General features: G+C 38.2%; 2 protein-coding genes across 2 annotated transcripts; one reads left to right on the top strand and one right to left on the bottom strand.

Moving 5' to 3' along the window:
* Nucleotides 1-17,225: 17,225 nt before the first annotated feature.
* Nucleotides 17,226-19,191, top strand: LOC129777725 (uncharacterized). Its single transcript, XM_055784169.1, has 3 exons — nucleotides 17,226-17,404; nucleotides 17,458-17,641; nucleotides 17,708-19,191. Coding segments are annotated over exons 1-3 (744 nt in total). The 5' UTR covers nucleotides 17,226-17,402; the 3' UTR covers nucleotides 18,266-19,191.
* Nucleotides 18,004-20,511, bottom strand: LOC129777724 (putative nuclease HARBI1). The gene is made up of 4 exons (XM_055784168.1): nucleotides 20,155-20,511; nucleotides 19,658-20,090; nucleotides 19,450-19,594; nucleotides 18,004-19,388 (listed from the first exon to the last, which is right to left on the bottom strand). The coding sequence occupies exons 1-4, from the start codon at nucleotides 20,265-20,267 to the stop codon at nucleotides 19,129-19,131; spliced, it is 951 nt and encodes a 316-aa protein (XP_055640143.1). The 5' UTR covers nucleotides 20,268-20,511; the 3' UTR covers nucleotides 18,004-19,128.
* Nucleotides 20,512-25,090: the final 4,579 nt, after the last annotated feature.

Genomic DNA, 25,090 nt, shown 5'->3' with positions numbered 1-25,090 from the left:
CACAGCTGGTCATTGTTAAGTCAGACCGGACCATGTGATATTTTTATGATTTCGAGAAAAACGAACTTGAAGTTTAGTGCTATAAGGCATTTTCGTTGATCATTCGAAATAATTTCGATAAGTTATTCCTGCTGTACGATGCAATACTCTAAATCTGATAAATGTGAAATGTAGCTCACGAAACGTCTAACCTAATGCAATCAATAAATCGAAATTTTTCAATTTTGCGACTTGGTCCTCTTTGACTTAACATTGTCTTAAACATCATCCTTTTACAAAGTCCGAATAGGCTCAAAGCACCGGTGAAATCTCATGGCTTTGATATGAACAGTGTTGACTATTTTAATGACCCAACAGGATTACAAAGCGATGCAAAACGTATAACGTCGAGTGTTACGGTTTCAATAAAATAACCGAAACAAGAAAGATCCATACATTCTATAATAAGAACTGAATTTCAAAAATAAGTTTAGAACACCTCACTAATACTTACCTTTTCCCAATGAACTACCCACCTGTAAGGCACAGCATGCTGTCAAAGAAATAATAAAAACAATTGTTCATAATTAACAACAATCACAAGAGTCGTTAGGGAGATTTCCGGTCCCGAACGACGTCGAAGTAACGGGAGGAAACCTGTAGAGAGAGAGAGGGAAAGAGAGAGAGACAGAGAGAGAGAGAGAGAACAAGGAAAAAAAGAGAGATTTCGAGCTGAGAAGGAAGGCGAGGACAACTGGACTCGGTCTTAGCTCACGGACCGTCGAAGGAATCGTTTGGTGATTCAGATAAATTAGTTCAAGTTTCTTTGAAAAGTGAACCAAAAGTGCGAGAGAAAATAGGGGCTGGAAGGTCGCAGCTCCCGGGAATCGTACGCGTCGAGTGACATCCACCCTCCTCGCAGTGAAATTCCGACAGTGGAGGTACCTCGAACTGAGTGCCGGTGGTCAGCGAGCCCCCAAAGTCATCGTTGCTCCACACGCTTTCGGGTAAGTCGATCGGAAGCTTTTGAGGAAACAGTACGGCGGGGACCGTATTGGAACCGATGAGATCGACTCCCGTCTGCGGGCACCTTGCGTGAGTAAACCCAGAAAGACTACAACCCACCTCTCTCTCCTCCAATGCGCCATCTTACCTGTTCACCTGCTGTTCGGCCGCATCGTTACTAACACCCTAACCTGAAAAGAAATAAAAAAAATATATATATATATATTTATATATATATATATATATATATATATATATATATATATATTTATTTAAACTTACCTTCGGTTCTTATTACACAACGAATCCTTCCATAGTGGTTCTACTTTCGTGCCGTATCGAATCGTGAGTCCGCTTTGTTTCCTGGTAAAGAGCCGACCCTGAGGTTAAGTCTACCTCTGAGCTAGCAAAAACTTACACGAGGAGAATGAAAAAATTTCGTGGACATCGGTCGTCTAATGAATATAACTGAAGCAATAGGATACATATAGCGAGATAGTATCGCAATTGCCTACACTTTCGAAACCAAACGAATTTGAGAGTACTGATGGCTGGGAATATGGCGACCTTGATTTGGAAAATTGTCCCAGTAGAAACAAAAATCAAGGACAAAGAGATGGGTGTTGGCAAACTTCGACATCGCGCGTATCCGTAGCGCCACACCGTCAAGTGTCGTTAGCGTGAGGCGAACTGATTTGAAAATCGCGATTATGACGTGCGCCAGCAAAAAGGAAAATAATGAAATTCCTGCCAGACGAAACTAATTACGTCGTTTGATGGACAGATAGTTGCTTGAACATATAATTAATTCAGTTTATTAGATTGGTGTACTCATGATCAGAGAGGCGTCTGGCAAATTGCTGATTTCGATGATCTGGTAGTTGGAAAGTGGGAGCACATCTAGCCCATATGAGTGGGCGGCATCAGCGGCACGGCAATAATAGTGAGCTAGCAGTTGAATAGATTATTTACATTACACAAAAAACATTAATAAAACATGTGTCCAGAGATGCCAACATTCCTGATTTTTCAGGATTTCCCAGACTTTTTAGCACGTTCCCTGATATCCTGACGAACACTCAATTTTTCCTGATTTTTCAGAAATGATCCTGATTTTTGTACTCTTTACATTATTCATAATAAATATACTGGTTTGCATGTCAAAGTTTTCTGTCACGATAGTTCTCCGGTTCGCTCTTGTATATATCTTACATTAAGTTAAATTCTTTAGTCGCAAAGCTGTATTAATTTTTTTTATCTTTTTCGTTTCGTGGCTATCCAAAACAGTGATAGAAAATTTCATAAAGCCATATTGTCTGACGAATTTATGAATTTACAACAATATAAAGTAGAAGAACAACAATGCCTTATTGAGGATAATTTGTATGTAGATGTATCCCCAGAGTAATTAATGTACGTTTCGTAGTGAGAAATTACACAAGGGAAAATTTTTATATCCACAGTCAATATAAAAAGATTTTATATGTGATTTGTTCGTCTGATTCAAAGTAGAATCAACTTTAATTATGGGAGTATGGTGAACATATCTATAACCGTACTAAATATCATAAAAATTAGGAAAAATTCAATAAGTCTTCCACTGCTGATATGCTTTCCTCATTTGTTGAATAAAGATTCATTCCAAATCTTGGACAATGAATTCAGTGAAAATTTGAATATTGATTTCTTTGCAATTGACTATAGTGATGCTGTAGGTTTTTCGGAAAAAATATATACGATCAAAAGGTTAGGCGAAACACTGGCATTTCCGCTTATGCGAGGATTTATACCATGCTTATTAATTCTTTTACATATCCGGTCTTCGCACGAAGAAAGATATACTCTGTTTCGGGTGGGATTTCGATTGAATTCTGTATTATGAGCTACTACCAAGCAACTTGTTTCTCACATGTACGGCTCGAAGCAGTTTTCGACGAGGAATGAAACATGTTCTGGACGAATTGTGAAACAGAACTATGGATATCAAATTAAATTATAATGCTTTGATCGAAAATTATGAATTGGTTTTTCCAAAAGTCGACATTAACTTTTCGGACAACCTATTATGAGCTATCCTGATTTATCCTGATTTTTATTGTCATTCTTCCTTATTTTTCAAAATTATAGTTGGCAGCCCTGCATGTGTCAATTATTACACAGATAATTCCGTCAACCAGAGCAACTTCTGAACATTATTTATAATTCATGTCAAATCAAAAATGTTGAGACAAACAATAATTTATTGGTTAGTGACTGACAGAAATATTTAAAAAACATAACACCGTGAGAATTGATTTCGGTGTGTTTTGCATTAAGAAAACCTAATTTTTATGCCATCGCTCGTTATACCTTATCTTAAAATATCATTAGGCTTGTTGTAACCTCCATGATATTTGTTTGTCTAATTAAATAATATATAGATTTTAGAAATTGAAATAAATATTATTCAATACATTTTTTTTTATTTACAACAATTCTCCTTTAAATTAACTTTCACTAACGTTTCTTAATGAATTTCGCCTTCTTAACAAATCTATACGATCACCAACCTTCTTGAGCGATATCAATGATTAACACTGTTCATGCTAATAACTCGAAAACGGGAGACAACAAATAGATTCTCTAATATTATCTGAAGATTTGATTAGATGCTATGTTCATAAGGTATTAGGTGTACAAGTATGAATATGTGGAATTATAATAGTTGGTGATTCACCAATTCCGGGAATTCTTTCCTCAATTCTGGTGATTCAAAAAAGTCACTGCCGAAATGAGGTCAATATACTCTGTCGAGACTAGTACCTACACTCCCACACCGACGGTCTGGACAGAAGTCGCGTCCACTCGTTGCCATTTTATGTGCCAGTTTGGCCAGTATAAAACATCAACGATTCACATAATCGCTGCTCGTATAACAACATTCATAAACTCACCTTCCCCGGCACACTAAAAATGGCGTGATGTGGCATAATGCGTGAGAGGAAAATTACTTCATGTGCGATGTGCGACGTCTGTTTATCAACATACCCTACACCCCCCGGCTGCCTCCTGGTAACCGATGATCGAGGGAAAGCCATCAAAATTTGCATGCTTCATATGCGGGCATCGAAAGCTCCACACGGAGCCGTTGAACCATCAAGATCCGCCAGCCTGTCACTTCCAGGAATGCGAAGGGCGAATCACGTGGACTAACAGAAATGTGTCATATCGGTTTTATTGCTCTCCTCCACAAAATGATATCAGATGGGAGCGCTAACACCGGTGCGCAGGTGATCTCCTCCCATGATGTAGACGACCAGTGGCGAGGTAGGAGATAATTGGATAATGATTACGTGCTCTTTCGAACGATGCAGCAAGCCCTTATTGCATCTAAATTGAGTATGTTTATTTTATTACTCGCTTTTACATTGAAGGTACGACCAGAAGATAAATGCAATTTTCCAATGTGTGAATATAGACTCTTCAATAAAACGAAAGTTGTTTATTTTACTTAACACAATCTCTTCGAAACTCTATGAAGTTATTTGCATGATCAAGAAGCATGTCCGTTGAGTATATTGTGTCTGTGGATTTGTTCTCCAGAATAAACAAACACTTTAGCGAGTGTCTTCATTATTCATATTTGAAATTTATAATCAATATTAGTTTGGATTCAATATTCATAATCATTCATTCATAATCGAAAATATGCATAATATGTCGAACTTTTAGCTATGTCATGGTTGAAATGCGATATTTTAATAATTTAAAGATATTCTGTTTCGCCACTAACAAATATTTTTGAATCATTAAATAAATTCATAAACAATTTTAATTATATGTATCTCTAATTTCATTGATGATAATTTTTGGCTTCACAACTATTTGTCAAAAAATGGCATCAATTTAATTCATTTAATTCTTCAAAGCCGTACCAGAAGGAATGTGTACGTATACTATATAATCAACGAAAGGTCAACCTTAAACATCATGCATGATTTATGTGCTTTCTGAAGCGTCAAAAATTGGTTCGGTGGTTTATGTGTTTTCCACTCGGTTCCCAGCTCTCCCCAAAGATCCACCTAATGAACATTTCCTACCCTTCGACGGCTCAATTTTTTGATTATTTTTCCCTTCCACTTGACGTGGTCACGTGAACCGATCATGAGCCGGGTTGACATATTGGTTTTTCTGGATTACTCTCTCTGCGGCATTCATGGGCCCGAATCGAGGCAAGGTGGGGCGCAGGGGATCACTTCCAGTGGAATCATAACCTCGTTATGTGGTTCAGTGAGTCGGAAGGGGACTGTTGCTCTGTTCACATTCTTCTGCCGGATGAATGTCAAAAATAGATGCCAAGATTAGGTTCAGATGGAACAGATTGAACTGGGCTTCCCTTTGCTAGTAGCTTCCTGGAAGGGCTTTCGTAAGGGAAATCGATAATTTGCGTTTCGTAAGGGAATTTTTGCGTTGACCAGTTTATTGAATTTGTTTCAGTGCAACTATAATTAACATTCAGTATCTAAATATGTTAAATTGTTTCTGTCATAGCAACGATAACAAAATCAATCAAAAACAATCTAATGGAAGAAGCAATATAAAGCCATATTTTAATTTCTAACTTTTTCATTCGTAATAATATTCGAGGAGAGGGAAAAGAAGTAAACCTCTTTCTTTTATGAAAATAGCTGCCTACAAATTTCTAGGGACAAAGGATATCTTACTTTATATAGTATATACTAGCTGACCCGGCAAACGTTTTGCCATGAAAATTATTTCTAGTGAATATGTTGGTTGTTAAATTAAAAATAACTAATGTATTGTAAGTGTGTTTAAACGTTTTAACGATCTACATATACGTGAAACGTTCGTTACTCTTGTGTTTAACATACCGAGGAATAGAGCGCCAAGTCGATGACGATTAAAAAAACACAAACCATTCTTTGTATTCCATTCCCGATGTCTTTCATTAAGGAATCTGAAGTGTATATATTAGGCTGTCAAAAAAGTCCTGCGGTATTTTTTTTGAATTTTCATTTATTCATAAAATTAGTTACAATCATCTGTTTTAAGTCAAATATGCGCCGTTTTATTCGATGACTTGTTCCCAACGAGAAGCCAACTTCATAATACCCCTGTTATAGAAGCTCGCTTCCTTATTGGCAAAAAACTCGGATAGCTAATTTTCACAGTCCTCTTTTGTGGCTAACTTCTGACTACCTAGCTCGTTCGCCATGGACAAAAACAGGTGGTAGTCACTTGGTGCAAGGTCCGGACTATACGGCGGATGCAAAAGAACCTCCCATCCGAGCTCCCGGAGCTCCTGGCGCGCCACCAAAGAAGTGTGTGGCATTGTGTATTTTTCAGGCTTTATTGCTATTTATTTGAAGAAGAAGGTATGTTTGAATGAAAAAAACTCAAAAAAATATGTTTTCTTCGTCTTTATTAAGTTTTAATAGTCATCTAATTCAGCCTATAAATAACATAAAACGTATTAATCGATTGTGGTTTCATTAGAGTAAGAATCAGAACATAGCAGAACATAGCACGCTCGAAACAAACATATTTTTTACATGTCATGCAGTTGTTGCGTGTTTTTCGGGTCTTTTATCGAATATAAGAATGTATAACGGCCTTCTAGATAATTACCTGATGATAAAAGTTCTGGAATCTAAAGATTGCATATGACTACTGGCGTTGTCCTGATGGAAGACAATGCGGCCTCTGTTTATCAAAGATGGCCTCTTCTTCATGAGTGCTACCTTCAAGCAGTCCAGTTGTTGGCAGTACAGGTCCGAATTGAGCATTTGGCCATAGGGAAGCAGCTCATAATAGATTATTCCTTGACAATCCCACCAAACACACAGCAGAACCTTCCTGGCCGTTAATGAGGGCTTGGCCACCGTCTAAGCCGCTTCAGCGGGCTTCGACCACGACCGTTTGCACTTCACGTTGTCGTAAGTGACCCACTTTTCATCGCCAGTCACCATCCGCTTCAGAAACGGGTCCATTTTGTTGCGATTCAGCAGCGATTCACATGCGTCGATATGGTCAAAGATGTTTTTTGCGTCAACGTGTGTCGCACCCATACATCGAGCTTCTTTGTGAATCCAAGCTTCTTCAAATGGTTAATAACGATTTGATGACTTATCCCCAGCTCTTGTCCGGTGCTACGGCTGCTACTATGCCGGTCTTTCTCGGCTAATTCAGCGATTTTGTCGCAATTTTCGACGACAGGCCTTCCGGAGCGTGGCGCATCTTCGACGACCTCTACACCAGAACGAAAACGTTGAAACCATCGTTGTGCGGTGGAAATGGAAATGTATCGGGTCCATAAACTGCACAAATTTTATTGGCAGCTTGAGATGCATTTTTGCCTTTGTCATACTAGTACTGTAAAATATGTCGGATTTTCTCTTTATTTTGCTCCATATTTGCGACACTATAACTCACGAACGACTTAACCAAACAATACACTGTCAATGACTCTATTATAGCGCGCACCGCAATACCTTTCCAACAAGCTATAGTATGACTCGATACAATGAATACAACAAGAACTACGCGCTTACAACGACACCTCGCGGAAATACCGCAGGACTTTTTTGACAGCCTAATATATTGTTGTCGTAAAGTAGACAAATTAAATGAAGAATATCAATATAAATTTCGTTGTTGCAAATGTATTTGTTGCTCTTCATCGAATTACAGAGTTCAACATTAATATAAGCATTGAATGTTTTGCTCAGCTGAGGAGAATACGATTTTCCATGTCAATGTCTGCGTTATTAATTTTCATGAATGATTGTCTGTCTTTATCAGTTTTTAGTCGTTGATATATTGGACATCCACCTTAGGTTGCGGTCGTGTCGTTGGTGAAATCTTCAAGAATTATACATTTTCCATCTGCCATGCAAGGCTATAAAAGTTTTAGATTACCGCACGATCATGAACCATGTTTGGGGTAACAATATCGAACAATCACCTGACCTGACCTGGAAGCAATTTTAAGTTGTTGAAATTTGAATGAAAATTTTTATTCGATGTTGTTTCAATACTTAGTAGACATAGTCCTGACCCTAACTCAACTATTTATCCATTGATCTTCTTGCATTTCAACCAAAATATCATTCAGAATATAAAATAATTATCAGAGACTATTCTCGTTCAAGATACCTGCAGAGAATGTATTATTCTGGTACACAGAACACACAATAGAGCCATATTTCATTTTTTTTTTTTGTTTTAGAAGCGTGTTTATTTCGCTCGAAAATTCATAACAATTTACGCTACACAGAAATGGAACACGAAGCTCAATGACTGGAATTTAATTACATTATCACTTAATTACACTATCGATTTCCTCAGGGCGTAATCCTATTTTTTTGTAATTTTGCCATACAGCCAACTATATTCAGCAAGGTGTGGAAACAAATACATATAACGTTGTAATGAATCTCATTCTACATTTCATTCATTTTTTTGTTTGAACACATATTTTGTAATATCATGACAATGCATGTGTTTAGACATGGCAATACCAAAGGCTGCGTCGGTGTTGTTCATGATAGAGCCTGGGAAGTGAGTGTATTTCTCCCCACACAGGTTCTGATTCTTTAGAATCGCAGTCGTTCGCTCTCTACCTCTATATCGTTCGCAATTCATTCTACGTTGAGATGCTGAACGTTAGGACCATTCGAAACATTAGTACCATTGAAGAAGAAGAGGGAGAGTGTCGTTTGAACGGTGTGTATCAACGATGAACTCCAGATTGTTGTTCTTCTTCGAATCACAATTTCTCGCGTCGCTGTGCAGTCGCCTACCATGACTTCAGCAATGTATTCAACGACATACGCATTGAATGTAAACATGTGTTCTCCAGTCGGTGTTATATTAGTATTGATGAAAATAACATGATCGTCACATTGCAAACCGAGCATGTATGATATGAAGAATTTCAATAATTAATTATGTTTATTGAGAAAATCTTCCAGCTCGGTGGCAATACGCAAGGCTTTAGCCGAATTAAGGTTATTGACGCATGTGAGGATGATTGTGTTCAATGAAGCGAACTTAGCGCCATCTGTCATTTAACAACGTAAATAGATTCGTTCTACTACGGGTCGATTTTTTGAATATTTTTTATACCAAAATACTAATATCGCGATTAAAAATAGGAGATGGGGGGGTAAACATATGGTAATTGGTACCCTAGCGGTATCATGTATAATTTACGTCCTATTCTCATGCCTACCAAGTTTTTTGTGCATAATTTCTTGAAAATCATTCGAGCCGTTTCGGAGGAGTTCGACCACGAACATCGTGACACGAGATTTTTATATATAAGATAGATATTTTTCAGTGCAACGGGCAATGAACACGGAACGTAAAAATATCTGCCAACCGAAACCAATTGGAATTGGAATTTCATTCAAGCCACAATGCAAAAATGTTCAAGGTAGGGTGGATGCTATTTTTAGCAGAAATATTTTAACAGTGAATTCAATGCTGACTCGTTTACCCCCTGTTACTGTTTTCCAGTTTATCGAACGTTTTGATGTGCCTTTTGCAGCAGAAAAAAAAATCATAATGGTACTCACTTCATTCCGGTATTAGTGAGACAATGGAAACTGGTAGGGTGAAGATTTAAAAAAATACTGTGTCGAGTAGTAATGTATTATCGAGTATCATCCGGTTGAGCCTCTGTTTAAACCCTTGTTAAATCTGACAATCAGTTTTAGAAGCATCACATCATCAGAGCTTCTCAAGTGACATCCGTGCTTCCAGCACCCAAACTCCATTGCCATGGCTCACGAACGAGAAATAGTTTGTCCGAAATTAATCTCTCAAACAGCTTAATTGGATTGCTCGGTCCCACCCTCTCGTGTGAAGGATGGCAGATCCTTGGGCCTATTTATGATAGTCATCTCGAAACTGGTTTTCATGGCAGCCTAAATTGTTTTTCTCTCATTCCGAGAGAATAGATATTTCGGCATACTTTTCCTACAACCAGATAAGTACCTCGACGTGATGACACCATTAATTCTGTCCACCGGGAACGAGCCGGATGAAGTTGGGTGTGCTTGATTTAGGGATAGTAATAACGAGAGAAGCAACACCAATAAATTTGAACATTTGGCATGATGAACAAATCGATATGTTATGGACAGTTTTCTCTTTTCCCACAAACTATTCATCGAGCCATTTTTAACATTTTCACCCAAGGGGGTTTTCGGGGGGTTTTCGAAAAAAAAATCGATGCCAAATGTCTTCAAATTGCATGAAATGTCGAGATCTAATGTCATCTCAAAAAAAATTTTTTGTTAAAAATCGACACTCAGGGACTTCGTCGTTTTTTCGGAATACGAGGTAAACGTATGGTTTAGGGTGCCAATGAAAATCGTCATAGCGATTTTTCATACGGGACTCCCTGCGAAATGTTGATTTGCATGATAAAATGCCCTTTGAAAAATATTAACTTATTCGGACTTCATTTATTATTGTCGCAGATCTCAGTTTTCTAAAAATCGAAAAATCACTCAAGGGTAAAGGAAATCGGGGTTTTCAAGAAAAAATATTTGATTCCAAATGTCTTAGAATTGCATTAAACGTCGAGATTTACTGTTTTCTCGAAAAAAAAATTTCGTCAAAAATCGACTTTTCAGACTAAAACGACCAAGTGCCGAAAAATCAATTTCTGACAAAAAATTTTTTTTTCGAGATAACAGTAAATCTCGACGTTTCATGTATTTCGAAGACATTTGGCATCGAATTTTTTTTTTCTAAAACCCCGGTTTCCTTTACTAACCCCCCCTCCCATCTTGAGCGATTTTGCGGTTTTCAAAAAACTCAAACTTTGACCGCTGTGCGACACTAGTAAATGAAGTCCGATTGAGCTGATATTTTGCATAGGGTAGTTTTTCGTGGGAACCAACATTTTTAATCAAGTTCGCTTTGAAAATTCGAGGGTCACTTTTTTCCCATACATCCATTGGCACTCTAGTGGCCAGTCTTTATTATAAGTTGTAGGACTCGGTGAGAGCTCACTATTTTAATTTTTGACGTAGGACTACGTCTAACCGGAAGATATAGGGGGTGGAAATCTAGGCACTGAACAAGTAGGAAAAAATGCAAGATTTGGAATGCTTATAACTCGAGTATTTCTCAATAGATCGCAAAGGTTTTTGCACCAATTGATAGGAAATATATCTACGCATCTATCATAACGAATAACATTTCATTTTTCTTGAGATAAATAATTGAATAATTGTGAAATATCAAGCATTGTCAAAATGCACTATGTGCCCAATTTTGATTGGTCCATTTTGTGCTCCTCAAATCGTACCGACCAAAACGGGCAACCAGAGCAACAGCGAAATAGAATGAAGCACGATTGGAAAGGAAAAAGAAAACAATGAACGAAACATTGGTCGCAGTCTCACACTTGCATAATTCTCGAGCCAGCCAGTCAGCTTAAAAATCCTCGCTCCGCTGCCGTAACGATCATTCTCATTCAAACCGTACACCACATCTGTTCGCATCACAACACATCAACAAACCAACCCAAGCAGCCATGTCTGGACATGGTAAAGGAGGAAAAGGGGAGGGGTAAGGCCAAATCCCGCTCGTACCGTGTTGATCTGGAGTTCCCCGCAAGGGTAGCTAGGCCGAGCGCGTTAGTACCAGTGCACCAGTCCACCTAGCCGGCGTTATATTGTTTCGGCCGCCGAAGTGATCGAGTTAGCTGGCAAAGCTGCTCGCGACGATAAGAAAACCCGCATTCGGAACAGAACACATTCGGTTCGGTGAACATCAAGACAACAGGCAGTTGCAGCGAGTGGTGAGTGGCAAACGCAATCGCAAAACGGCAGCTGGTAGCAGAAGAAAATAGTTTGTTCTTTATACAATCTGCTTTGGTGGCAAATCCAGAACAAGGCGGCATCGAGGGCGTTCGAAATGGTTTTTTTTTCAAAACCACGAGTACTAAGTTTTCTAAATTGGAACCATTCCATAAAACAAGGCGCTTTTCAGGGCCATTAAACCTTCCAAAAAAGAGTTTAGGAAATACAGTTCAATGCTTTCTAAAACATTATCCAAAATAATAATAAAACACAAATTGATTTTTTCATAATTTGTTTGCCAGGATCTGATGAGTATGTGAATTTGGCAGTTGTTCTGAGCTTATTGATAGTTAATGCTAATGGGACGGACATGTAATGCGACTTATTTAGTTGGACATTTTTGTAAACATAGAGATCCAAATTATGACCCCACATTGAAAGTCGACACTGTACCACTGTCATCGCAAATGTTCAATTACAGGTTAAAATCGCCTCCAATGCGACACTGAGTGGCGCTTCGGCACGTCGCATTGAATGTAATTTACTGTACAACATGTCACAAGCTGGATGGGAAAAAATTTTCCAACTGTGAAAGCTGTGGCGAGTGGCAAACGCAATAGCTAAACAGGAAGGTTTAACCGAACAAGATGGGAATATCGAGTAATAACAAAAACACAACACCAAAGGTTCTTTTCAGAACCATCAACATATTCATAAAGAGTAAACAGTAAACTAATCCATTTTTCAGGTAGATAGGTATTCACGTAGGAAAAGAAAATAAAACAATATATTTAAAATATATATTTAACAAAAGCTGTCCCCTTTGTATAGTCCTACGTCACTCTGGTTATGTCCCTGACATTACCCACCCGTCTTTTTTCTTATTTTTTTATGAAAATTTGAACACTTTTCTACAATTCATTTTGTGACTTATAGTTTTTGGGTTAGAATTTTTTTGTAAAAATTTAGGAGAGAGAAGCTTTGGCTTATTTTGGAAAGAAGTCTATATTTTGAGATTTTAAGTATGTAAAGTTGCTTAAATGAACTATGTTTTTACAGCCACAAAGTTTCACTACAATCTGAGATGTTGTTGTCAACTCCTAATACTAGTTGGCATGAAATTCGTCAAATACACGTATATACTAGTCTAATAATCAATAGGTACTCGAATAGTCGAAGCATTTCGCTTCCGGAATTACATATCATTCTCCAAGTCTCACAAGTAAGTTATATCCACAGCAGCAATCACACGATAACTGGGGTTTCCATGTAGTGCAATTTATATTTGCAACAAAATTCGCTTTTTGACATAAAACTATGTCTTTGATTTCTATATAGGGGGGTCACTCTACGAAAAATGTAACGATTTATTAAGAGTTTTCAAAAGCATAAAGGGTGTGTCACATCAAATTGCATCACGGAAAAAACGCTGTAGAAATTCGCCCAGTAGACCGATCCTTTTGAAAATTTTAGACAGTAAAATAAAAACTATTAAACAACTTTTGGCATTTTCTTTTTATTCATACTTCGAGCCCAAGCCCGTATGCTCGCACCTTCCTCTTTACCCCGTCCATAAGGTTCTGTACAACGTCAGGTTGTAGTTTTTTTTTAACAGAAATCCATTTTCTCTTGAAGTCCGCCTCCGATTTGACAACTTTTGGGTTCTTCCGGAGGGCCTGCTTCATAATCGCCCAATATTTCTCTATTGGGCGAAGCTCCGGCGCGTCGGGCGGGTTCATTTCCTTTGGCACGAAGGTGACCCCGTTGGCTTCGTACCACTCCAACACGTCCTTTGAATAGTGGCACGAAGCGAGATCCGGCCAGAAGATGGTCGGGCCCTCGTGCTGCTTCAATAGTGGTAGTAAGCGCTTCTGTAGGCACTCCTTAAGGTAAACCTGCCCGTTTACCGTGCCGGTCATCACGAAGGGGGCGCTCCGCTTTCCGCAAGAGCAGATCGCTTGCCACACCATGTACTTTTTGGCAAACTTGGATAGTTTCTGCTTGCGAATCTCCTCCGGAACGCTGAATTTGTCCTCTGCGGATAAGAACAACAGGCCCGGCAGCTGACGAAAGTCCGCTTTGACGTAGGTTTCGTCGTCCTATACCAGGCAATGCGGCTTCGTCAGCATTTCGGTGTACAGCTTCCGGGCTCGCGTCTTCCCCACCATGTTTTGCCTTTCGTCGCGGTTAGGAGCCTTCTGAACCTTGTATGTACGCAGGCCCTCCCGCTGCTTGGTCCGCTGGACGAATGAACTTGACAAATTCAGCCTATTGGCGACATCCCGGACCGAACTTCTCGGATCACGTCTAAACTGCTTAACTACGCGCTTGTGATCTTTTTCACTGACGGAGCATCCATTTTTGCCGTTCTTAACCTTCCGGTCGATGGTTAGGTTCTCGAAGTATCGTTTTAGTACTCTGCTGACCGTGGATTGGACGATTCCCAGCATCTTACCGATGTCCCGATGTGACAACTCCGGATTCTCGAAATGAGTGCACAGGATTAATTCACGACGCTCTTTTTCGTTCGACGACATTTTTCCAAATTTACGAAAAATTGACAGTGCAGCATGGCCAACGTGATCTATACACTCTTATCTGATTATAAGCGAAAGCTGAAGATATAATTCCTAAAAATTAAATTTCTACAGCGTTTTTTCCGTGATGCAATTTGATGTGACACACCCTTTATTACTCAAAATCGTTATTGCGACGTATGTTGTGTTATATACCATTAGACAGGAAATTCATCCAGCATTTTTTTTTTTGCTTAAAACATGAACATTGAATATAGTAAAAAAAGTTAACAATTTGTTTTAATGGTCAAATATGGGTATGTTTTCGTTCGATTGCACTAACCTCTCGCTTTCCTCCCTCGTGCAACGAGGAACTTTTTGCCTAAATTCGGGCGTTAGCCCACACTGTGAGTTGATGCATATAATTAATTATTCTCCATTTACCGATAATAGGCATTTATAAGTTATTGTATTGTATGTTGCTCAGTCAATTCGTGTTCAATTCACATTTTTACCGTGTAGGTCTTGCTACTAACAATTTATGTAATGTTGGTCCAGGACATCATGATATCGAGCATATTGTTTGGTAATGCAAAAAATGCCATTAAATAATTTCACTGGCTGCTGATTAAGAGGTTCGAAAGGGTATACTCACGCATATCAGATTGTGATAGCTTGAGTTGTCGCGACCTTACTATTATGCTCCCTATATATGTCTTCCTAAGAAACCCGCCTCACTTCCTCGAAAGCACAAGCCAATTATCCTTCCCCTTTCCTATACATAAGCAGAAGATCAATTCACTGCAGCAGCTACACGAACGTCCCAAGAGGGCACTCATGGCCATAGAATACTCAATGTACCTCACCGGGCTGTAAAGTCATTACAAACAATGTTCCTATAATATATTTCTGTAGTCATAAATTTATTTGACTTAGGCTTACATTTATGTAGATCATAACTATTTAGACTTGTGTTCAAAAATGATACAAAAAATCCTTGTCTTCTTCTGTATAATTCAATAAACCGAAGAAAAGGGTAGTAATGGCTTTAACATTTTAATGGTGTACATTTTCGAACAGAAAGTGGTTCCGGATTTCACCACGTTATCTCAACTAACTTGTTTAAAGGATATAAGTGCATACAGGAAACGGGTTTTTTCAGGGCTTCCATTTGATATATCAAAAGAGAAAAAAAAATACAGATTTTGAGCAATGAAAAAACTCAATTCAAATGCAATTACTACACACAATCACAATCACATATATGTGCATTCGATTGAACTACAAAATCCGGCCGACAGAGTCACAGTTATAGTGAACGTAGTATCACAACAAACAATTTGAAACAATTTTTACAATTTAATGTTTTTTGTGAGTGGCAAATATAGTTGCCACTAGACTAATACTTTCGTCGCCCTGTCACCCAGATATGGGTGACACTTTCCTCGTTCAAATTGAAAAGGATTTTAAATGGAATTTGATAGAATAGGCACCTAAGTGCTACTATAGGATATGTAGAAAAATAATAAAATTATAACCTTATCATTATAACGTTTATACTACATTTTTTACTAATTTATAGTACTGATGGTTTACACTGCAGCTTTTTGCGAAACCCATATAATATGACTTTGGCATGTGTTATTGTTGTCAATTCATCTTGAAATTGTGTAAAATATTGCTAGATCATGCAAAAGTTATCTACAAATAATTTATCCGCAAGTTGGGCTCGACAAGAAACTCAGAAATGTCGCTTTGGGAGACGAACGTGTTAAAAGGGATTAAAAATAAATTTGATTTTTGTCCCTTCAAATACAGAAAAAAACTTTTTTCATTATACACAGAAGGTTTATTTAGTTAAAAACTTACTAACTAGTTGAATTTTCATCGATTTTTGTTCATAGCTTGCTTCCTAGCTTTGCCTGAATTAATTAATAGTAATTGAGAGAGATGAGAGAACGAAGAAGCTGTTTCAATTCAACAGAATCAGCAATCAATTATCCCGGTCGTAAATTCATTCCTGTCGTTGAATCACATGTCGCTCCATGAGTGGTGGATGATAAATTTCAACTGTCGATCTCCAGATATGCCTCTATTAGGGGAGCCACCATTCCGTTCGGCAATAAAAATTGGCGATAAACATTTTTCCTCGATGCTTTCTTTTTTTGACGTAGGATTACGTCTTTCGGGAACATATTGGGGTACAAATTGAAAATCGTCAATCGAGCACATCGTGAAAATAGTCCAATTTCAAACGCCTATTGCTCAGTCATTTCACGATGGATTGATGAAATTTTTGCGTCAATCGATTTCGGCACGTCATGACAATTTTGTGTATTGAAGAAAATAATATATGTCATGAAACTAACTATCGAACAATTGAAAAATTTTAACCCCTATCCTAGCAGAAATACCCACTTCTGATTGGTCGAAATTGACGACACATGGGGCGGGACCCTCACAGAGACATCAAAACAAGCTGACTGGGGGAAATCTGCACTGCAAATACATGAAATTAGAGGAAGCTTTTGTTCATACCGCAAAGTATTCCCTAACAGAGACATCAAAACCAAGCTGCCTGGGGGAAATCAGCATTGCATATACAGGAAAGTAGGGGGAACTTTTGTTCCTTCCCAAATGTGTTCCCTAACAGAGGCATCAAAACCAAGCTGCCTGGGGGAAATCGGCATTGCAAATACATGCAAGTCGAGGGCATTTTTATATTGCAAGTAAGTTGAGTGATACGATTAATTCTAGAAAATAAAATTTAAAATTTAAACTTTAATGTTGGTTGATTCGTGAAATGTCATATCAATGACCGCATTGCATTGTGAAAAATTTAGCACAAGTGTAAATGCAAAATTATGGTGTCTATTCTGTATTTCAATCGATTCGAAATATTTCGAACGACTTGGTAAATTCCATTCCCTGTTTCGTTCGAGGTGTTTTCAAATTCGAATACCTTTCGTTCGGACTGTTTTGTTTTCGAACATCTTTCATTCGAATCAAACCAAACGTCAAACCCACTTTGTTTATGAAGGAGTGAATAATTTCCGCAGCGGATGAGCGGTGAACTGCAAAAATGTAAGCTAATTTTTAATCATTTTTTTCTTTAAATTAATTTTAACGTTCAACAGGGAAAAAAACAAAAACAAAACAACCACTAAAAATCAGTTCGAGCGGATTGTGCTGCTTCTGGAGCAAGAGCCGGACATAGCAAAGGGTTTCTCCCGAGGAAATTCCGGACCCTTCTGGGATGATCTGGCGGCAGAAGTCAATAGTTTGGGACCGCCTATTCGCGATGGAAGTGGATGGAAAAAGGTATATACTAAAACGAATCCGAAACATATGTTTATAGTCTTATTTTTGCCCTGGTTTTCTGTGTAGGTTTGGGCGGACTATAAGTCCGGATTAAAGCGAAAACTCGCTCACAACAAACGGGAGCAGAGGGCGACAGGTGGAGGACCCAATAAAATTATCAATTTGTCCGAGCTGGAGGAGCAGGCAGTTCTACTAACTGGGTTACTTGCGACCGTGGAAGGAATCCCGGGTACCTCATCTCATGGAACACAGTTGGGTTCGCCTTCGGGTGAACCTCAAGATGCAGACCAGGAAAATTTTATATATTATGGTACTTCCGACGAGTGTGACGGTATCAATAATACCATTCACTTCCAGTCCTCTCAGCCGAAAAAATCCAGACCTTCTACCACGAGGCTATTAGAGCTGCAAGTCGAGCAACAAAACAAATTTCACACCAATGTGAAATCCCTGTTAAAAAACACAAATAAGAATTTGAGTGATCTGGTTCATTATCAGCGCCAATCAGCTCGAGCGATTCTTTCCGTGGATGCCACACTCAAAGAACATCTGAGTGAACAAAAACGACATAACCACGAGATGGAGAAGATCGCGCTGGAGAAATCAATAGCGACAAATCCTTGAAACGCAGATTGCGTATATTTCAGAACATTAGAATAATGTTTCAAAATATCAGTGATCTGATTTTTTATCTTTATATTGTAACTCAAGTATAAAAAAATGAAAAAAGTTCTAATCGTATTTTTATATCTTTCCATGGAAGAAAAATCTTACTTATTTTTTTCTTTGAAGTTTGTTTGGAATAGCATCAAAATTATATAAACTTTTTTAAAATTCACGAATTTCGCCTATAGTTTATGGAACTTCCTTAACCCCTTCACGTACAACATTGAACTTCACTCGTTGTTTCTCGATGTGAAATAATTACATAGCTTCAGGCATATGATGAGGATACCGACAACTGAAGATTATCAAATTTCCGTTATTTAAAAAAAAAATTGAATGAGCTAAAAATATAAAATATAATTTGAATATTATAATTAAAATAAAAACGAACGAGTTAGTACGTAGTAATAACTCCTTCGTTTTTATTTTAAACACAACATGTATTTGCTCATCATAGGGCACCCATGTTAGATACCCACACTCAGCAGAGTAGCGGAACGACTCGAAGTGCTCGTTTTGGGCCGTGCTGTTGGAAATTAAATCGTACAGCAAGGGGTTAAAACAACGCAAAAAGTATTAATAATGGTTATTTGAATACTTGGCCTGCTTACGAGAAATCGATAATGACATGTTCTCAAAGTGTTGGCAGGAATAAGAGTAAATAATTCTGCCGAAACCATAGTTAAGTAAGGAAGACACTTCCTTTTCCGGTGGTTGTTATTTATTTGAGCATTTGCAAACAAGTTAGATGAAATTTAACAGTCATAAATATTAATTTAAACAAAAGTTTATTATGTAAACAGCTGCATAACATATTATAACTACTGAGAACGACCAAATTCTAAGCATATATTGTGAAGTGCACAGCATACATTTATAATTTGAGCGCATTTAGTAGGATTGTAGTGAAGTTGTCTCGCGCCAAGGATGCATCTAAACCGATTTTTTAGTAAACCGATTGTCCGCTCGACGATAGCACGACCCAAGGCATGCCTGCGATTAAAATCGCTCTCCAAACTCCCTTCCTCCGCTGCTCTGAATGGCGTTACTAACCAAGGTTCCGATGGATAACCAGCATCACCTGAAAATATTTTATCACACAGTACATACAAGTATACTAAAATATTGTAGTTGAACATTACCTAGAATCTTAGTATTAACTTCACCATTTTGGTGAAGCTGCTCAAAGTGAGTTCTTGCAGGGCTTACACGCCATATATGAGAGTCATGATTAGATCCCTGGAAGGTAGGATCAACGAAACGAATCCTTTGCTGATCGTCACAAACCTATGTTGATAAAAAAGAGTATTTGTTCATTGATTTGTTAATTCAAATACTAATAATACTTACAATCAGAACGTTGAGACTATAAAATCCCTTCCGATTAAAAAACAAATTTCGATTCAGCTTAGGTGGAATAATTTTTACGTGGGTTCCATCCAAACACATAATAACACCCGGAATTGATGTTTTCTGATAGAAGTGTAGTTTAGCACGCCGCTGTTCGTCTTCCGTCATATTTAGGGAAATCCATTTCTTACACAGTGTCCGCTCCAGAATGTTAAGCATTTCAGTCAGCACCTTGGAAAATGTGGGCTGTGCTATGGCAATGTGATAATCTTGCCCTGCTCCATGTTGATAATTTCCTTCAGCAAAGAATCGCAAACATGCTGCGAGTTTCACCTCCGTGGATAGACCACCTTTCCTTGTGGTAAGGCAGTTCTCAATTTCCTCTAAAACGTACCGAAAAGCTTCCTTACTTAGACGAAAACTTTTGATGAATCTGAATAAGGGCAAAATTAATCAATAAGAGAAACAAACATGGGATTTTTGAGACGGATACTTACGCTTCATCAGAAAGTTTCATGAAGTCGGTTGATTTTCGGTGGTTTCGCCGATGGTAGCAAGGCATTCCAATTTCTTCTTGCTCCGCCAAAATCGGTAACAAAACGGAATCCATTGAACGAGAAAATTTTCTCACAAATTTCTCTTAGGATCAAAAATTAACTGAAATTCAACTCGCACTCGCCGCTATTTAATACGGTGTTTCTTTTTGTTTATCGGTTTTTGACAGATCGATGCATATTCGAAATTTTCTAACACTTTCGTTCGAAACGAGCAAAACGATTGGAATAGGGAATGGTAAATTCGAAAACGATCGAAATATCACTTTCGAACGAAATAGAAATCCGTCGGAATACAGAATAGGCACCTATATATGGTAGCAGTTGTGTTAAAAATGACTTCATAAATAGAAACCAGGGTGTGTTCCCGCTTGAGAACGGGTCGTTTGGTTAAAACTGTCTGTTTTGTTGTGTTCATTTTCACCCAAGAAAAGTTTATACGGCGAGAAAAATATACGAAATACGAAAATGAAGAAATATTAGAAATTTTATTTTCTGCTCTACGTATATAATTAGGTGTTGTTAGTCCAAATAAAGCTCGCATTGGGTTGAATAAACACTCAGAAAGTATAAATAATAAAAGAAAATTACCTTTTCCATTTCAAATATGTTTTCTCTATATTAACCCTCTACCGCCCAAGTTTTTTATTTATCTAAAAAAAACCTACTCCACTTTTATTCCAATTTCCGACTTTCAATATAAAATACTTCTAGCATAAAGCTGCCAGCATAAAAGCAATGTGTATGTGTGATAGATGAAAATATTCTAAAGACGTTCTAGTGGGGGCGAACATTGAAAATAATGTCAGAATAATTTGACAAGAGAATCCGCGAAGCCCGTCTAAAGGCGGGCTTGGGCTGTAGAGCGTTAAAGTAACATGTTTATACTGATGAGAAAAATTGATAATTGTGTTCGGTATTGGTAATTATTTATTATTTACATTGGTGAGTTTTTTTCTTGATGTCGTCCATACATAACACAGGAGGCATCCCGTCTAGGATCACAGAGGGCAGTTTTCTCAAAATCGTTTCACTTCGGTATCTTTTATCTGATTCGCACCATCCAACGTCAGTTTACCATCTTCCTGTTATCACCACTCGGTAAACACTGGTGGAGTGAACAAACAATACCCAACAACTAAACATAACGGCCCTTTTCAGGGTCACCAAATCATTATCAACGAGTTTAACGATGTAATTCTTCACACATATCCAAAATCAACAGATAGCCTAACGGAATCCTACGTCAGCTATGTGGTCGTGTCTCGGACACAACCCTCCTGTTACTTTTTTCGTTTCGGCCACAATATGGTTTTTATGGCTTCCGAAAGCTAAGCGAAACCAATATCTATCGATTTAGACATTCTTGATTTATTCATTTGTTTTGATTTCTTGCCCGCGAGTGAGCTGGAGAAAAACGGTTATTGTCGTTTTTCGCGGTCGTGAAATTTGAAAGGTTAAATTATTGCCGTATTTATATTGCCCATTTCGATTCAAGCCCATTCAAGGATTGGGAAAGTGGTGGACGTAGAAAAGGCAAACAAATTTCATTCTTTCACTCTTCACTTTCACTTCATTCACTCTTGAAAAGGTTTTGATTTATTTTTATTCTGAATTCTATCGACATAGATGTACTTGATGACCCAGAACTTAATTGAAACACCGTGTAAAGTATTTATTTGTATTACCGGTTTTCCATCGAAATTGAGACGAACAGTACTGTCGTATGTTTATGTGTCATTAATCCATCAGCATTCTTACTGAGAACTGAAAGTTTCGATTTGTCTCAATTTTTGAGCATAAAGGGTGTATCACATCAAATTGCATCACGGAAAAAACGCTGTAGAAATTCGCCCAGTAGACCGATCCTTTTGAAAATTTTAGACACTAAAAAAAAACTATTAAACAACTTTTGGCATTTTCTTTTTATTCATACTTGGAGTCCAAGCCCGTATGCTCGCACCTTCCTCTTTACCCCGTCCATAAGGTTCTGTACAACGTCAGGTTGTAGTTTTTTTTTGAACAGAAATCCATTTTCTCTTGAAGTCCGCCTCCGATTTGACAACTTTTGGGTTCTTCCGGAGGGCCTGCTTCATAATCGCCCAATATTTTTCTATTGGGCGAAGCTCCGGCGCGTTGGGCGGGTTCATTTCCTTTGGCACGAAGGTGACCCCGTTGGCTTCGTACCACTCCAACACGTCCTTTGAATAGTGGCACGAAGCGAGATCCGGCCAGAAGATGAAGAACAACAACAGGCCCGGCAGCTGACCGCCGCTTTGACGTAGGTTTCGTCGTCCATTACCAGACAATGCGGCTTCGTCAGCATTTCGGTGTACAGCTTCCGGGCTCGCGTCTTCCCCACCATGTTTTGCCTTTCGTCGCGGTTAGGAGCCTTCTGAACCTTGTATGTACGCAGGGCCTGCCACTGCTTGGTCCGCTGGACGAATGAACTTGACAAATTCAGCTTATTGGCGACATCCCGGACCGAACTTCTCGAATCACGTCTAAACTGCTTAACTACGCGCTTGTGATCTTTTTCACTGACGGAGCATCCATTTTTGCCGTTCTTCACCTTCCGGTCGATGGTTAGGTTCTCGAAGTATCGTTTTAGTACTCTGCTGACCGTGGATTGGACGATTCCCAGCATCTTACCGATGTCCCGATGTGACAACTCCGGATTCTCGAAATGAGTGCGCAGGATTAATTCACGACGCTTTTTTTCGTTCGACGACATTTTTCCAAATTTACGAAAAATTGACAGTGAAGCATGGCCAACGTGATCTATACACTCTTATCTATCCCTTTATGCTTGTGTAACAGGAGGGATGATTTGTAACATGTACAACATGTTTCTCCTCCACTTGTCACAGTCCAACCTTTTGGTTATAACTAAGGATGATCAACATGTTTCAAACTTTGAAACATTGTGTTCTGAATTTTCACTTTAATCACATTCAAATTGTACGTGGTTTGTTTTTGTCTTCCTATTTTTGTCCAGCTTGTTTGTTTCTGGAAATCGTATACCGGAATCCGAAGAGAACGGAATATGAATACGTTGGGAACATCTAACAAAATTCCTCATAGAGAAAAACTGTTTCCAAAGTAAATACTCAATGATTCGTGAACTTATAGTGTAGAAAGCTACCGAGTATCAAGCTTAATCAGCATAAAGCGCTGATGATTAGTATAGACTATGTAATTTTTCCAAGAATCGTGATATGGGAGCGTACATTGAAAAAAAATATATGCAGGAGGAGATACAGATTATCATTGAAGATGATTGTGAGCATCCTACGAAGGCATTCATCCAACCCACGTTCACACCGATAATGAGTTTTTTTCTTCTACTAGACCACCAGAGCTTGTACTCTTGAGAGACGGACAATCCTCGAGCCGACGGAGGGGCTCTTGAGATCTGAAAGCCTTTCGCTGGATGGAAGGTGAAAAAGAGTGAGCCGAGTAGCATTTTCATCATCACAAACTCCAATCCTGCTTCAAAAGCCGACCATGTCTATTGAATGACACATGTGGGTGCGGTAGAAATATGCAAATGAAATTATAGTAAAGAAATGGAAGCGATGGGCGATGGGATGCCGAGGCGATTAGTGATTTCAATCTGTTATGCTTTTTTTGCAGGCTTTGCATGTGTAAAATTCGCACTTGAAGTATGTTTTATTCGATATGATTAAGTGAAGGCGCTTTCAAGAAGTCATCATTTTTGCACAATTAATTTAGAACATTTTGCTTTGATACAGAATTATTGTAGAGCAAAATCTCATCTTAAAACATCTGTAGTGTATCATTTTTATTATCAAAAGTGGAGTAAGGCACAGAAAAAAAAGACGGGTGGGTAATGTCGGTGACATATCCGGAGTGACGAAAGGACTATACAAAGGAGACAGCTTTTGCTAAATATATATTTAAAATATATTGTTTTATTTTCTTCTCCTACGTGAAATCCTACCTATCTACCTGAAAAATGGATTAGTTTACTGTTTACTCTTTATGAACATGTTGGGGGTTCTGAAAAGAACCTTTGGTGTTGTGTTTTTGCGTTTTTTTTTTACAAACTTGATTCTTGATTTTTTTCTGAAGGCTTTGTACTTATGAAATGTTCAACGCCGGGCATCTTTCGGCGTATACACATATAGTACAATCAAAATGATGGATGCGATAGGGAATGCACAGGTGGTCATCAGCTCGTTCACTATCATATATTTCACTATTAAGCACATTACCGTACCTTAAGCTGTGGTTTCGGAGACGAATGAACTGTAAGATTTGTAGTCTCCACAAACAAAGTAAATAAAAATGAAAAAGAACTGAGGTTTTGGAGACGAACTCTACGATCTGTCGAAAAATAAACGGGCTATAAGGGTTCTAAAAAACCAACAGTAAATACAGGGACGGATGACCTTCGGATTAAAGTCCTTTAAAATATGAACAGAGCAGCAGGAAATACATAGCTCATCGTGTTGCTCCTTAGTTATTTCTCTATGCAATGCAGATGTGACGTCAGTCAATTTTCAACATCAGTTATCAACTAAAGAAAGCAGTTCTTGCTACCGAGAAAATTCGTTAATGCCGTCCTGCATACAATGTGTTGTAATTTGAAGCCACTTTTAATTCGGAAACCATACATGGGTTTGTGAAAACTGAATGATCAATTTAAAAAACCCCAACCACCAATAAGTTCAAGAACAAGCATAAACAAAAAAAACAGTTTATATTATACGTCATATTATGTCACTTTAGAATGCATTGGTATTGTGAAAAACTTTTAATAACTCTTCTTTGAATGGTTTAATGGCCCTGAAAAGCGCCGTGTTTTACGGTGGCTGGTTTTGCCACCAAAGCAGTCTGTATAAACAAACCTTTT

The sequence above is a fragment of the Toxorhynchites rutilus genome, chromosome 3 (genome assembly GCF_029784135.1).
Source record: "Toxorhynchites rutilus septentrionalis strain SRP chromosome 3, ASM2978413v1, whole genome shotgun sequence".
In the NCBI taxonomy this organism is placed as follows: Eukaryota; Metazoa; Arthropoda; class Insecta; order Diptera; family Culicidae; genus Toxorhynchites; species Toxorhynchites rutilus.
This window is presented reverse-complemented; position numbering and strand designations above follow the sequence as displayed.

Bases quoted from the DNA above. Each gene is read 5' to 3' on its own strand.
- LOC129777725 (XM_055784169.1), top strand. The intron at 17,642-17,707 runs GTATATACTAAA...TTTTCTGTGTAG, and splicing joins ATGGAAGTGGATGGAAAAAG to GTTTGGGCGGACTATAAGTC.
- LOC129777724 (XM_055784168.1), bottom strand. From the start codon at position 20,267: ATGGATTCCGTTTTGTTACCGATTTTGGCGGAGCAAGAAGAAATTGGA. The intron at 20,091-20,154 runs GTAAGTATCCGT...GCCCTTATTCAG, and splicing joins ATGAAACTTTCTGATGAAGC to ATTCATCAAAAGTTTTCGTC. The intron at 19,595-19,657 runs GTAAGTATTATT...TTATCAACATAG, and splicing joins ATAGTCTCAACGTTCTGATT to GTTTGTGACGATCAGCAAAG.